The 16,006-nt window shown below is 41.4% G+C and overlaps 1 protein-coding gene across 2 annotated transcripts in view; it reads left to right on the top strand.

Annotated features, from left to right (window-relative positions):
• The window catches only part of ZNF704 (zinc finger protein 704), a 263,019-nt gene that overhangs the window by 189,815 nt on the left and 57,198 nt on the right, over window positions 1–16,006 (top strand). For both annotated transcript variants that reach the window (XR_010121895.1, XM_055286600.2), the window contains exons 3-4: window positions 15–118; window positions 5,650–5,882. Coding sequence is in view for 1 of the 2 variants with exons in the window: in XM_055286600.2 (XP_055142575.1) it covers window positions 15–118; window positions 5,650–5,882 (337 nt within the window). In the remaining variant the exon portion in view is untranslated. The remainder of the gene's footprint in view (window positions 1–14; window positions 119–5,649; window positions 5,883–16,006) is intronic.

Here is a 16,006-nt window from a genome sequence, read left to right as displayed (position 1 = left end):
TTCCTGTTTTACAGGAAATCTTCAGAGGAACTAGACATGGACAAGGTGACAGCAGCAATGGTACTAACCAGCTTGTCGACTAGCCCTTTGGTTCGAAGTCCTCCCGTGCGGCCGAATGGTAAGCCCAGGATATGGGACATAGGGAAGGGCCCCTTGACACCAAGAGCAGGGCCTTTCTTCGAGGCGTCTCATTCCTGTCAAACGCTATGAACCACTGACCCTCACCCATTAGCAGGAAGCAAAGAAAAACATGGAAGAAATCGAGGCCCCCAGAGCTATCAGCCTCCTTTTCATCTTCCCAGGGAGCCCACTGCTTCTCGTTCACCCATCCCTCCATTCAACTCACTTTTATTGAGCTCCTTTGTTTTCTGCCTTGCCAGGACTTCTTTGCAGTACTTGTGTCCCTTTTTTTCCCAGGTAAATGAAGATTGAGCTAATGAATTATTTTCCCTAGCATTATTTCTGTTTGACTGGGGAGGCAGTTGGATCAAAGAACTCTCAGATTAAATATTTTTTAAAAACATTGTCTCAGACTCCTTAATCAAATAGAATTATTTAGTCCATTCATTTATTCCACACACATTTATCAGGTACCATGCTAGATGAATTGAATACCTCATTGAAAAAGTATCCACACTCCCAGGTAGTATACTATCTTTTGGGGGAAGAAAGACCATCAATCATAGCCATATTAATGGCTAGCATTTATTGAGCATTACTATGTGTCAGTAAACAAGTACTATGCTTGCCTTATTTCCTGTAATTCCCACAACAATTCTATGAGATATTATTATCACTATTTTACAGATGAGTAAACTAAGCCCCACAGAGGTTAACTGGCAGAACTGAAATTCTCCATATCTTTTTGATTCCAGATTTATTCTCTTAATCATGATATGATTTTGTCTCATAGAATCCAATACAATAAATAAGGAGGTCAGGCAGTAGGAGGTGAAGTTGGAGAGACTGGCAGACCTATCAGGAGGGGTCATTTATGCCTGGCTAGGAGTTTGGACTTTATGCTGAGGCTATGGGAGCACTATTAAAGTGATTCTAGCACTGCAAAGTTATGATTAGGTTTATCAGCCAAAGGAAAAAAAAAGATCTTGGTGGTCACAGTGGAGGTGAATAGGACATAATCGAGAAATGTGAAGAATGCAGAATCAAGAGTATTTGGTGCTGGACAGAGAGAATGAGCAGGAGGGTGTGTCAAGGATGACTTCCAGGCAGTTGGTGTGCTTCAGCAAGGGGAGGACATTCACTGGGGCAGGTGACAAATGCACAGGAAGAGATGTATTGGCACATGTTTGGTTCAAGAGCTGAGGTTGCTGAAGAAGACAATAGGAAACATGTTTAATAGGCAATGCCTGACGATCATTCAAGGGGCAACATCTGGTAGAGATTTGGGCACATCTTGGGAGAGAGATCTGGGCTGAAGGTACACAATTAGAAGGCAACATTTTGAAGCCATGAGAGTAGATGAGATCATGATGAGAGAGTTATGTAAAAACAGAGTGAGAAGAGAAGATGGCCAAGGAAGGAAGCAGTGAAGCTCACCATCATGCAAGGGATTGGCAGTGGGAAAAGAGCCCAGGAAGACCCTGATGGGTGACCAGAGAGGTAGAGGAAGACCAGGAGAGTGTGGTTTCATGGAAACCAAGGGAAAAGCATGTTTTAAGGAGAAGTGTCTGATGCTTCAGAAGGTCATGCATTAAAAAGACTGAATTTTCCATCAAGAAGGTGGTCACTGGTGGCTTTGTCAAGAGCACTCCCCAAGGGAGAAAGCCAGATTGCAGATTGAAGTTCACTGAAATGTAATGCACTGAGACCACTGAATGAGACTTAGGATCAGTGAAAACCTTCTCTCAAAAACCAGCGTGGTCAATTATGAGATTAAGATATGGTTCACACACAATTTGGTTTTAAGCGTGAGGTGTTAAAATAAATTTGTTGAACATACATTGAGGCCTCACCAAAACTTACTCCAACCCCATTATAAGAGGGAAAGAATGATCAAGAGGCTAGGAATTCAAATTAATGTCATGAATCAGTATTGCCCAGCAACATCATGATTCACCAAGCTGGGATAACACTTCCTTTTTTTTTTTTTTGAGATGGAGTCTTGCTCTGTCACCCAGGCTGGAGTGCAGTGGCACTATCTTGGCTCACTGCAACCACCGCCTCCTGGGTTCAAGTGATTCTCATGCCTCAGTCTCCCAAGTAGCTGAGATTACTGGCATGTGCCACCACACCCAGGTAATTTTTGTATTTTTAGTAGAGACAGGTTTTCACCATGTTGGCCAGGCTGGTCCCGAACTCCTGACATCAGGTGATCTGCCTGCCTCAGCCTCCCAAAGTGCTGGGATTACAGGCGGAAGCCACCATACCCAGCCGACACCTCCTCTTTACATAGCACTAGATGAGTTGCTCTTGAAATGGGCCTGACTACTCCCATTCAGTGACCTGACTGCTCTTCCAGGGTTCTCTGGCAAATGGGTATTCTGATTTACCTTTCTCACTTTGGCAGTGCTAAAGAAGGATTATAGTAAAGGCAAAACTATAGCCAGGTGTGGTAACACGCCTGTAGTCCTGGCCCAGGACTTTGGGGTTGCATTGAGCTTATGGTGCCACTGCACTTCAGCCTGGGTGACAGAGCAAGACTCCAACTCTAAAAAATAAAAAATTAAAAAACCCTGGAAAACCCCCAAAACATATTCTAGGGGAAAGGAATTGCGGAATTTCATGGAATCCTTAGAGGAAAAAAAAAGTGTGTTTTAAAGTAATCATTATTTTTACCATTGGCTTCATTTTTTAATTGAGAACATTTTTAGTGTTCCTTTGTACTTAAAGGTCAGAATTAAAATAAACCTTTTGGCTCTCCAGTGCAAACTTTTGTCAGCACAGTAATAAAGTAATTCAGTGCTCATTTATGGTTTAAAAAATAACTACTCAACTAATAACCCCAAATTGTCTGCTGTCTCTCATTTAGTCTGTAAGAAAAAGCAAATTCTTAAATAGGGAAAGCAATTTATGATAATGAAGCCTTTTTTTTTTTAGGAAAAAAAAGATTTTCTCTAGAATTATTGCACATCAGTGAGTTTTTGGAAACTGTTGTGATCATTTTCTGTGCCTAAAAAGGATCATTCTGTCAGGAAGTGGGTCTGCAAAGAGGGTGAGAGTCCAGCAGTGCCTGTCTCCATTCTTGACAAACAGAGGTTTAATATAAGGAGGCTCTGTCCCCTAAGAATATTATAAATCAGACCTGACTTTTTTCTGAGAAAAATCATTTCTATATCACTTATAGTCCTTCTGACTAAATAGCCTTTCTAAAAGAAATGTCATTCACAAATCAGTAAGCAAATCCACTTTCAGCATTGACATGAAGCCATGTAACCACACTGTAATAATAGTTGGTTTTCAAAATAAATTCAGTGCCTCATACTTAACATGATTATACATCTAGCACCATTACTTTATTTTATTTTACAAATGCATACTACAGTATATTTATAAGCCACCCAGGCCTGCCAAGGGAGTTTTTCACACCAAGTAAAATCATCAAGCCTTATATTATGCTCTTCTTGAACTCCTGTTATACTAAATAGAGCTTTCTTATTTACAATAGGCAAATCCAGTCTGGTGAGTGTATCAGTCTCTGTGTAGACTGCAGGGAGTGAGATGCTAGTTTGGTTTTGTTGATGCTGGCAAAGCATGAGACTGCATAAATGACCATTTCATTCTAAAAGAACCTAGCTGTAATGAGATGGGTAGCTTCTCCTATTTCAACTTAAAGCTTCACTCCTCTAACTTAACTTTTTGCTTGACATAGTTGAGGAATATGCTAGAAATCTATAATTAGGTAAAGGCAGTTATGAAATCTCCCCATGAATGATAATCTACCATTTGTCTTCACTTCATTACTAATCACACAGACGTTAACAGTATTTTTTTAATGAGGCATTTGGGGATTTTTTTCCTCACAGTTAGAACATACTTTTAATATATTCAAAATGCACATAAATATGGAGGAGAAATTATCCAAAAAAAGTAGAATTTATATAAATGCTAATTAAGGTTGTGCATCTTGAAAGGTAAAGCAAATCTTCAGTGATTAAAAGAGCACCCAGAAGACTTTTTTTTTTTTTTTTGAGACAGAGTCTCACTCTGTTGCCCAGGCTGGAGTTCAGTGGCACCATCTCGGCTCACTGCAACCTCTGCCTCCCAAGTTCAAGTGATCCTCCTGCCTCAGCACCCCAGAAGCTGGGATTACAGGCATGCACCACCATGTCCAGCTAATTTTTGTATTTTTAGTAGAGACGGTGTTTCGCCATATCGGCCAGGCTGGCAGAAGACATTCTAACCGGGCAGAAATCTCTCCACATTAGCAAACATTTCATAATGCTTTCCACCACAAATGGAAAAGTAAGAGCCAATAGCAATCTTAGAGTAATTATTGCCAATAAATTTTTATCCTATCCCAGATTTGCCAGAGAGAATGGAGATTGTTTACAGCCCAGGGACTGCATGCACTGAGAAAATAGGTCCAACCTCTTCCTGGTGGCCTGGGCCCACCAGGGATACTTACCAGTCATGTAGCAAGTCACTTTGCTTCCTGCTGCCTCAGGGTCCTCATCTATAAAACTGGGATAATAATCCTTATTCTGAAGGACAGATGTTTTGAGAATGCTTGAGACTGTGCGAATAAGCTTTGTAAAATGTAAAACACTCACAAAATGTAAGGCATTACTATTTGTTGTAATAAGCAGAATGGAAAGGGGCTTTAGATAACTATCCAGAAATTATTTCTCTTAGATTCTTAAGTGTTAGACTAACTTTCTATAAATATATTCTAAGAATAACAGTCCTATAAGAACCCCCCACCCCCCCCAACTTTTTTTTGAAACAGAATCTCACTCTTTCACCCAGGCTAGAGTGCAGTGACCCAGTCATAGCTCACTGCAGCCTCAAACACCTAGGCTCAAGTAATCCTCCCTCCTCAGCCTCCAGAGTAGCTGGGACTACAGGTGCATGCCACCACACTGGGCTAATCCTTTCATTTCTTCTGTACAGACAGGGTCTCGCTATGTAACCTAGGCTGGCCTCGAATTCCTGGCCTCAAGCGATCCTCCTACCTCAGTCTCTCAAAATGCTAGAATAAGAGAAGTGAGCCACTGCCCTCAGCTAAGAAATCCCTTTTTTAAAAAATATTGAAATTGGAGGGGTTGGGGTGAGAGGGAACTCTGTGACTAAACCATTCAGGAGAATACTGCAAATGATATTCATTTCTTAGAAATACTGCAGTCGATAAACCCAGAGCTCCCCAAACTTAGTGAACAAGAAAATCTTTTTTTTCCATATAATCCCCACTATGATCCCAAGAAATTTGTGTTGCACAATACAAAAACACATCAGAAAACTCTTAGAAAAACCTATTATCATGAGGTTAAAATAATTAAATGTTTATAAACTACAATGTGGCTTTTGGGAGGGGCTGTATAAATAGAACAAAAACTTACATACCCAGCTGTTGCAGATGATTGAGAGGGCTGGGGTGGTTTCACTGGTGTAGAACCAAGGCTCCCACTTCACCACTGAACCATGCCCGGGCACGCAGGGGTCCTGGCACTGACTGTGTTTGTGTGCACACAGAGAGCCTCAGCGGATCCTGGAAGGAGGGCGGCTGCGTGCCTTCCAGCACCAGCAGCAGCGGCTACTGGAGCTGGAGCGCCCCCAGCGACCAGTCCAACCCGTCCACGCCGTCGCCGCCGCTCTCGGCTGACAGCTTCAAGCCCTTCCGCAGCCCTGCACAGCCAGACGACGGCATCGACGAGGCGGAGGCCAGCAACCTGCTCTTCGACGAGCCCATTCCCAGGAAAAGAAAGGTTGGTGGTCAGCCACGCGGTCTTCTGCATTCAGTTTCCTGAAGGTGTTTTGCGTACTCTCTGAAGGGCCGGTGTGAGCTTAACCTTGGACCTACACCCCCTTTCTGTGGAAAGAAGTAGCTTACGTTCCTCTTTAATGTTCTTGAAGTTTGAGTAGAAATTGTTATGGTGACAATTTAAAAATGACAAATACTGGTAAGTTTCCTGAAGGTATATACACACGTGTCCCATCCTCTGATTATAAATTGCTGACCTGGGACTTACCAGTATTTGTAAGTTGGAAAATTGGACCTCAGGCTTGCTTCGGTATGAACTCACTCTCTTCATGGGACTTATTTTTTTCATATGTAAAATATAATTAATATATTTTTCTCTTTTCTCAGTCAGCCCTGAAGGGTTATTGGGAAGAATATTTTGTATCTCATTTTTAGCAGTCATCTGTGAAATATACATAAAAGCTGAGATATAAACAAACTTCCATTCTTACATCCTAGAAATTATATATTAACTAAATAAAAAGTGAAAAAGGGCCAGGCACAGTGGCTGACACCTGTAGTCCCACTGCTTTGGGAGACAGAGGCAGGAAGATTGCTTGAGACCAGGAGTTGGAGACCAGCCTGTGCAACATAGCAAGACCCTGTCTCTACAAAAAAAATTTAAATAAAAAAAAAATTAGTTCAGTGTAGTGGCATGCACCTGTAGTCTCATCTACTCAGGAGGCTGAGGTAGGAGGATCGCTTTAGTCCAAGAGTTCAAGACTGCAGTGAGCTATGATCTGGCCACTGCACTCCAGTCTGGGCAACAGAGTGAGACTCTGTTGCTTTAAACAAAACAAAAAGGAGTAGAAGAAAAAAAAAGACATCTAATTAATTGATTTAGCAAATTAACTGATTACAGACTTGTTTAATCCTCCCAGCAGTCCTGTATGGTAAGTTTTGCATTTCCATCTTGATATGAGGAAACTGAGGATCAGAGAGATTTGATTGTACATTTATGTCAGGCAGGTTAGAAAGGGACAGAGCCACCATTCAAACCCAGATCTGCCTGAGCCTCAAGTTCATATTCTTTTCATTCTCCTCAGGTACATTTAAGTTATGTTCACTCATAATTTTTCGAAAACATTTCCATTTCACAGAATAAAGCAAAACTATCACTATACTACCACTAAATCTAGAAGACATTTGGCATTATTTTTAAAATCACCACATAAATGTAAACTATTGTTATATGTATTGGTCTTTAAATTTTGTATTGGGGGTGGAGCCAAGATGGCCGAATAGGAACAGCTCCAGTCTCCAGCTCCCAGCCCCAGCGACACAGAAGACGGGTGATTTCTGCATTTCTGCTTGAGGTACCGGTTTCATCTCACTAGGGAGTGCCTAACAGTGGGTGCAGGACAGTCGGTGAAGCGCACTGTGCGCGAGCCGAAGCAGGGCGAGACATTGCCTCACTCGGGAAGCGCAAGGGGTCAGGGAGTTCCCTTTCCTAGTCAAAGAAAGGGGAAACAGACGGCACCTGGAATATCGGGTCAGTCCCGTCCTAATACTGCGCTTTTCCAACGGGCCTGGAAAACGGCACACTAGGAGATTGTGTCCCGCACCTGGCTCGGAGGGTCCTATGCCCACAGAGTCTTGCTGATTGCTAGCACAGCAGTCTCAGATCACGCTGCAAGGCGGCAACGAGGCTGGGGGAGGGGCGCCCGCCATTGCCCAGGCTTGCTTAGGTAAACAAAGCAGCCAGGAAGCTCGAACTGGGTGGAGCCCACCACAGCTCAAGGAGGCCTGCCTGCCTCTGTAGGCTCCACCTCTGGGGGCAGGGCACAGACAACCAAAAACTCAGCGAGGACCTCCACAGCCTTAAATGTCCCTGTCTGACTGACAGCTTTGAAGAGAGTAGTGGTTCTCCCAGCACACGGCTGGAGATCTGAGAACGGACAGACTGCCTCCTAAAGTGGGTCCCTCACCCCTGAGCAGCCTAACTGGGAGGCACCCCCCCAGTAGGGACAGACTGACACCTCATTCAACCGGGTACTTCTCTGAGACAAAACTTTCAGAGGAACTATCAGACAGCTGAATTTGTGGTCTCACGAAAATCCGCTGTTCTGCAGCCACCGGTGCTGACACCCAGCCAAACAGGGTCTGGAGTGGACCTCTAGTAAACTCCAACAGACTTGCAGCTGAGGGTCTTGTCTGGTAGAAGGAAAATTAACAAACAGAAAGGAAATCCACACCAAAAAACCATCTGTACATCACCATCATCGAAGACAAAAAGTAGACAAAACCACAAAGATGGGGAAAAAACAGACCAAAAAAACTGGAAACTCTAAAAAACAGAACACCTCTCCTCCTCCAAAGGAACGCAGTTCCTCACCAGCAACGGAACAAAGCTGGATGGAGGATGACTTTGATGAGTTGAGAGAAGAAGGCTTCAGACGATCAAACTACTCTGAGCTACGAGAGGAAATTCAAAACAATAGCAAAGAAGTTAAAAACTTTGAAAAAAAATTAGAAGAATGGATAACTAGAATAACCAATGGAGAGAAGGGCTTAAAGGAGATGATGGAGCTGAAAGCCAAGTTTCGAGAACTACGTGAAGAATGCAGAAGCCTCAGTAGCAGATGCGATCAACTGGAAGAAAGGGTATCGCTGATAGAAGATGAAATGAATGAAATGAAGAGAGAAGGGAAGTTTAGAGAAAAAAGAATGAAAAGAAATGAACAAAGCCTCCAAGAAATTTGGGACTATGTGAAAAGACCAAACCTACGTCTGATTGGTGTACCTGAAAATGAGGGAGAGAATGGAACCAAGTTGGAAAACACTCTGCAGGATATTATCCAGGAGAACTTCCCCAATCTAGCAAGGCAGGCCAGCATTCAGATTCAGGAAATACAGAGAACGCCACAAAGATACTCCTCGAGAAGGGCAACTCCAAGACACATAATTGTCAGATTCACCAAAGTTGAAATGAAGGAAAAAATGTTAAGGGCAGCCAGAGAGAAAGGCCGGGTTACCCACAAAGGGAAGCCCATCAGACTAACAGCTGATCTCTCAGCAGAAACTCTACAAGCCAGAAGAGAGTGGGGGCCGATATTCAACATTCTTAAAGAAAAGAATTTTCAACCCAGAATTTCCTATCCCGCCAAACTAAGCTTCATAAGTGAAGGAGAAATAAAATACTTTACAGACAAGCAAACGCTGAGTGATTTTGTCACCACCAGGCCTGCCCTAAAAGAGCTCCTGAAGGAAGCACTAAACATGGAAAGGAACAACCGGTACCAGCCCCTGCAAAAACATGCCAAATTGTAAAGACCATCGAGGCTAGGAAGAAACTATAGCAACTAACGAGCAAAATAACCAACTAACATCATAATGACAGGATCAGATTCACACATAACAATATTCACGTTAAATGTAAATGGGCTAAATGCTCCAATCAAAAGACACAGACTGGCAAACTGGATAAGGAGTCAGGACCCATCAGTGTGCTGTATTCAGGAAACCCATCTCACGTGCAGAGACACACATAGACTCAAAATAAAGGGATGGAGGAAGATCTATCAAGCAACTGGAAAACAAAAAAAGGCAGGGGTTGCAATCCTAGTCTCTGATAAAATAGACTTTAAACCAACAAAGATCAAAAGAGACAAAGAAGGCCATTACATAATGGTAAAGGGATCAATTCAACAAGAAGAGCTAACTATCCTAAATATATATGCACCCAACACAGGAGCACCCAGATTCATAAAGCAAGTCCTCAGTGACCTACAAAGGGACTTAAACTCCCACACAATAATAATGGGAGATTTTAACACCCCACTGTCAGCATTAGACAGATCAACAAGACAGAAAGTTAACAAGGATATCCAGGAATTGAACTCAGCTCTACATAAAGTGGACCTAATAGACATCTACAGAACTCTCCACCCCAAATCAACAGAATATACATTTTTTTCAGCACCACACCACACCTATTCCAAAATTGACCACATAGTTGGAAGTAAAGCTCTTCTCAGCAAATGTAAAAGAACAGAGATTATAACAAACTGTCTCTCAGACCACAGTGCAATCAAACTAGAACTCAGGATTAAGAAACTCAGTCAAAACCGCTCAACTACATGGAAACTGAACAACCTGCTCCTGAATGACTATTGGGTACATAATGAAATGAAGGCAGAAATAAAGATGTTCTTTGAAACCAACGAGAACAAAGACACAACATACCAGAATCTCTGGGACACGTTCAAAGCAGTGTGTAGAGGGAAATTTATAGCACTAAATGCCCACAAGAGAAAGCAGGAAAGATCCAAAATTGACACCCTAACATCACAATTAAAAGAACTAGAAAAGCAAGAGCAAACACATTCAAAAGCTAGCAGAAGACTAGAAATAACTAAAATCAGAGCAGAACTGAAGGAAATAGAGACACAAAAAACCCTTCAAAAAATTAATGAATCCAGGAGCTGGTTTTTTGAAAAGATCAACAAAATTGATGGACCGCTAGCAAGACTAATAAAGAAGAAAAGAGAGAAGAATCAAATAGATGCAATAAAAAACGAAAAAGGGGATATCACCACCGATCCCACAGAAATACAATCTACCATCAGAGAATACTACAAACACCTCTATGCAAATAAACTAGAAAATCTAGAAGAAATGGATAAATTCCTCGACAAATACACCCTCCCAAGACTAAACCAGGAAGAAGTTGAATCTCTGAATAGACCAATAACAGGTTCTGAAATTGTGGCAATAATCAATAGCTTACCAACCAAAAAGAGTCCAGGACCTGATGGATTCACAGCTGAATTCTACCAGAGGTACAAGGAGGAACTGGTACCATTCCTTCTGAAACTATTCCAATCGATAGAAAAAGAGGGTATCCTCCCTAACACATTTTACGAAGCCAGCATCGTCCTGATACCAAAACCTGGCAGAGACATAACCAAAAAAGAGAATTTCAGACCAATATCCTTGATGAACATTGATGCAAAAATCCTCAATAAAATACTGGCAAACCGAATCCAGCAGCACATCAAAAAGCTTATCCACCATGATCAAGTGGGCTTCATCCCTGGGATGCAAGGCTGGTTCAACATACGCAAATCAATAAATGTAATCCAGCATATAAACAGAACCAAAGACAAAAACCACATGATTATCTCAATAGATGCAGAAAAGGCCTTTGACAAAATTCAACAACCCTTCATGCTAAAAACTCTCAATAAATTAGGTATTGATGGGACGTATCTCAAAATAATAAGAGCTATCTACAACAAACCCACAGCCAATATCATACTGAATGGGCAAAAACTGGAAGCATTCCCTCTGAAAACGGGCACAAAACAGGGATGCCCTCTCTCACCGCTCCTATTCAACATAGTGTTGGAAGTTCTGGCCAGAGCAATCAGGCAGGAGAAGGAAATAAAGGGTATTCAATTAGGAAAAGAGGAAGTCAAATTGTCCCTGTTTGCAGATGACATGATTGTATATCTAGAAAACCCCATTGTCTCAGCCCAAAATCTCCTTAAGCTGATTAGCAACTTCAGCAAAGTCTCAGGATACAAAATTAATGTACAAAAATCACAAGCATTCTTGTACACCAATAACAGACAAACAGAGAGCCAAATCATGAGTGAACTCCCATTCACAATTGCTTCAAAGAGAATAAAATACCTAGGAATCCAACTTACAAGGGATGTGAAGGACCTCTTCAAGGAGAACTACAAACCACTGCTCAATGAAATAAAAGAGGATACAAACAAATGGAAGAACATTCCATGCTCATGGGTTGGAAGAATCAATATCGTGAAAATGGCCATACTGCCCAAGGTAATTTATAGATTCAATGCCATCCCCATCAAGCTACCAATGACTTTCTTCACAGAATTGGAAAAAACTACTTTCAAGTTCATATGGAACCAAAAAAGAGCCCGCATCGCCAAGTCAATCCTAAGCCAAAAGAACAAAGCTGGAGGCATCACGCTACCTGACTTTAAACTATACTACAAGGCTATAGTAACCAAAACAGCATGGTACTGGTACCACAACAGAGACATAGATCAATGGAACAGAACAGAGCCCTCAGAAATGATGCCGCATAGCTACAACTATCTGATCTTTGACAAACCTGACAAAAACAAGAAATGGGGAAAGGCTTCCCTATTTAATAAATGGTGCTGGGAAAACTGGCTAGCCATATGTAGAAAGCTGCAACTGGATCCCTTCCTTACACCTTATACAAAAATTAATGCAAGATGGATTAAAGACTTATATGTTAGACCTAAAACCATTAAAATCCTACAAGAAAACCTAGGCAATACCATTCAGGACATAGGCGTGGGCAAGGACTTCATGTCTAAAACACCAAAAGCAATGGCAACAAAAGCCAAAATCGACAAATGGGATCTCATTAAACTAAAGAGCTTCTGCACAGCAAAAGAAACTATCATCAGAGTGAACAGGCAACCTACAGAATGGGAGAAAATTTTTGCAACCTACTCATCTGACAAAGGGCTAATATCCAGAATCTACAATGAACTCAAACAAATTTACAAGAAAAAAACAAACAACCCCATCAAAAAGTGGGCAGAGGACATGAACAGACACTTCTCAAAAGAAGACATTTATGCAGCCAAAAAACACATGAAGAAATGCTCCTCATCACTGGCCATCAGAGAAATGCAAATCAAAACCACAGTGAGATACCATCTCACACCAGTTAGAATGGCCATCATTAAAAAATCAGGAAACAACAGGTGCTGGAGAGGATGTGGAGAAATAGGAACACTTTTACACTGTTGGTGGGACTGTAAACTAGTTCAACCATTGTGGAAGTCAGTGTGGCGATTCCTCAGGGATCTCGAACTAGAAATACCATTTGACCCAGCCATCCCATTACTGGGTATATACCCAAAGGACTATAAATCATGCTGCTATAAAGACACATGCACACGTATGTTTATTGCGGCACTATTCACAATAGCAAAGAGTTGGAACCAACCCAAATGTCCAACAACGATAGACTGGATTAAGAAAATGTGGCACATATACACCATGGAATACTATGCAGCCATAAAAAATGATGAGTTCGTGTCCTTTGTAGGGACATGGATGAAACTGGAAAACATCATTCTCAGTAAACTATCGCAAGGACAAAAAACCAAACATCGCATGTTCTCACTCATAGGTGGGAATTGAACAATGAGAACTCATGGACACAGGAAGGGGAACATCACGCTCCGGGGACTGTTGTGGGGTGGGGGGAGGGGGGAGGGACAGCATTAGGAGATACACCTAATGCTAAATGACGAGTTAATGGGTGCAGGAAATCAACATGGCACATGGATACATATGTAACAAACCTGCACATTGTGCACATGTACCCTAAAACCCTAAAGTATAATAAAAAAAAAAAAAAAAAATTTTGTATTGGTAGCTTCATTATTAATGGCTGTTCACAAACAAAAATCCAATACAAAGCCCTGAGGACTGCAGTGCAAACTTTTTTCTTCCCCCAATTCATTTCAAAGAAGAAAACAAAGAGATGGCATTGATCCAACAATGCCTTCCCTCCCTGCATCTCTCAGCATTATTCTACTTGTGTAACAGTGGAGGTGATGTGGGCACTCTCTCTGGGTATGTACATGTGAAAAAGGCTGACATTTTTGTCCAGAAAAGAGGATATTAATGTAGTCCCCAACCTTCCCAGAGGCAGTGGCCTGAAGAGTTGCTGTTTCACACCAGTCTGTCATGCAAAGGGGCTGGAGTTGTTCTGGCACCGTGTGGGTCCCCAGGGACACTGGGTCTTCACTTGACCAGTAGGGGAGAGAGGCTGGCACTTGTATCAGTGGGTACCTGCAGGCAGGACAGTGGTAGGGACCTGAAGTCTTTTCCTGTTACTTTGAGCTTCACAGACTGTCTCCCTGGGGTTTTCTGAGTGTGTAGTTCGAACACTCAATAGGCATGGCCCAGGGTTGCGACAAGGACTCACAGCACAGGGAACCCCAATGTTATTTAAGGCACATTAATGAAAGCCTGTCATACCCTTCCATTTCTAATGTAGCCACTGAGCCAAAATTCACACTCTTGCATCCCAATTAGACTGCACTTGTTAGCCTCATGTGGAAGGTCTATAGGCTTTAACTAAATTAAGGTAAAGTCACCAAAGGAAAAGGAAAAAAGCTTCCTTTTTTACATTTTTTATTTTTTAATTTTTTATTATATATATTTATTTTTATTGGATGAGCACAGGCTCACTCCAGAAGAAGCTGGATACTGGGAAGGAATGAACAAATAAGAATAGTGTTTATCCTTCTTTCTTTATGACTTCTCCCTCTATTCAGACTTTAGATGTCCCCAGGGTGAGACCAATAGGATACTGATTGTAGTCACTAATGTTTAATGCATGGATTTTACACAGACCAAGTTGTTACCTTGGCCTTTTGAACTTAAAGTTACTTTGAACAGTGAAAATAACAAGAAGGTGAGGCTGATGCTATTCTTTTTAAAATTTATTAGGTGAACCAATATTTACTGAGCACATATCAGGCAAAATGCTTATTGCCCTGAGAATAAGGCATAGTTTTTTCCTTCAAGGTGTCAAAAGTTGGGTGGTTGATAATTGATGTGTAAAAAGGCAATAATTACAAGTGATAAATGCTGTGTTCGTGATGTGACAGAACACAGTAATTGTAATAGTTATTTTAGAGATTTTAAAAATCATATTTCAAAAGATTTCTAAGAGTTAAGTTTATTTGCTTAAACCAGACATATGTTCTGTCTAGTTGGTAGAACTTTCTGTGTTCATCTTATTTTCCTCTTCTTTCCCTCAGTTTCATAATACCCATTTAAAACCCACTGTGATAGTCACTTGTTCTGTGAGTATTGTTTGAGAACCTTCTAGATCAGTTTTTTCCAAACTGCACATCTCAATCCACTAGAGTGTTGTGAATCAATTTAATGACTCACTCTTTAATCAATAAAACAGAATAAAGTACACTATACATAATAAGGATAAGTATTGTTTCTTGATAATTTTGTTTCAATGTATACATATGTGTATGTGCTGTGCAAAATGTATTTCTTATTGTGGCTCATCATCAAAAAAGTTTGGAAGCTTCTGTTCTTTGTTATAAAGAGATAATATGATTTGTGGTAAATTAAGATGTCCTGATTGGAAATCAAAAGATTCACATTCTTAACTTTGCTACCCTGAGAACCTAAGAATATCATTTCACCTTTCTGATCATCAACTTCTTCATCTGTAAAACAGGCAAACAAGTATTAACATGCCCCTCTCAGGATAGTCATGAAGATTAAATGTTGTCATAAGTGCTGGAATGTGGCAACATTTTAATAGACATTTGAGGACTCTAAACAAAAGGGGAGGGAGCATTGCCTATATCTGACTATGAAGCAATGATCCTGACCTCTGTCATTATTATGGAAGCTTCCTTATCTCTTCTCCCACCTCCCCCCAGCACAGAGACGGCTCACTCCCACCTCTTGTGGAGATCCATGTTCCACTTATGTAAAGAAGATGACAGTGTGTGATACACTGCATAGACAAGGCATTCTCTCTTAACTATCAGTGCTGAGGAGGAAATATTTGCTGATAATCACTATATTTGCATATTTAGTTACAGTTTACCAAATGCTTTTAAATGTAGCATTTCATTTCATCATCCTCCAAATCTTTGGTGTATTCTTATCCCCATTGTGCCAAGAGGCTCATTGAGGTTATGTTAACTGTCCAAGGTTGTGTAGCTTATAATGTGGCAGAGATCAGTTTAAATAGCAGAGGAAATGTTTGAGGCAAGTTAATTCAATGAATCCATATTTCCTTCAGCCTACAGAGGAGAAAAACATGGAGAGAAAATAATCAGACATAGCTACAGCTATGTGGCAGGGTGGGAGCAAGGGTGCAGAAAGTTCAGAAAGAAATGGAGAGCAGAGATAGGAACTCCAGGCTGTCTGCCAGAGAGCTTACTCCCCACGTGAAGTATCCGTCACCCTTAAGGAACCTGCAGCTAAGGTAGGTGAGAGTGCGAGAAGGGAAATGAAAGGCTTCTCTATCCTAGCTCTGGAGGTCAGCCAGCCAACTTTGTCAAGCCCAGGTCTAGCAGA

This window comes from Symphalangus syndactylus, chromosome 7, assembly GCF_028878055.3.
Source record: "Symphalangus syndactylus isolate Jambi chromosome 7, NHGRI_mSymSyn1-v2.1_pri, whole genome shotgun sequence".
Taxonomy (NCBI): Eukaryota; Metazoa; Chordata; class Mammalia; order Primates; family Hylobatidae; genus Symphalangus; species Symphalangus syndactylus.
This window is presented reverse-complemented; position numbering and strand designations above follow the sequence as displayed.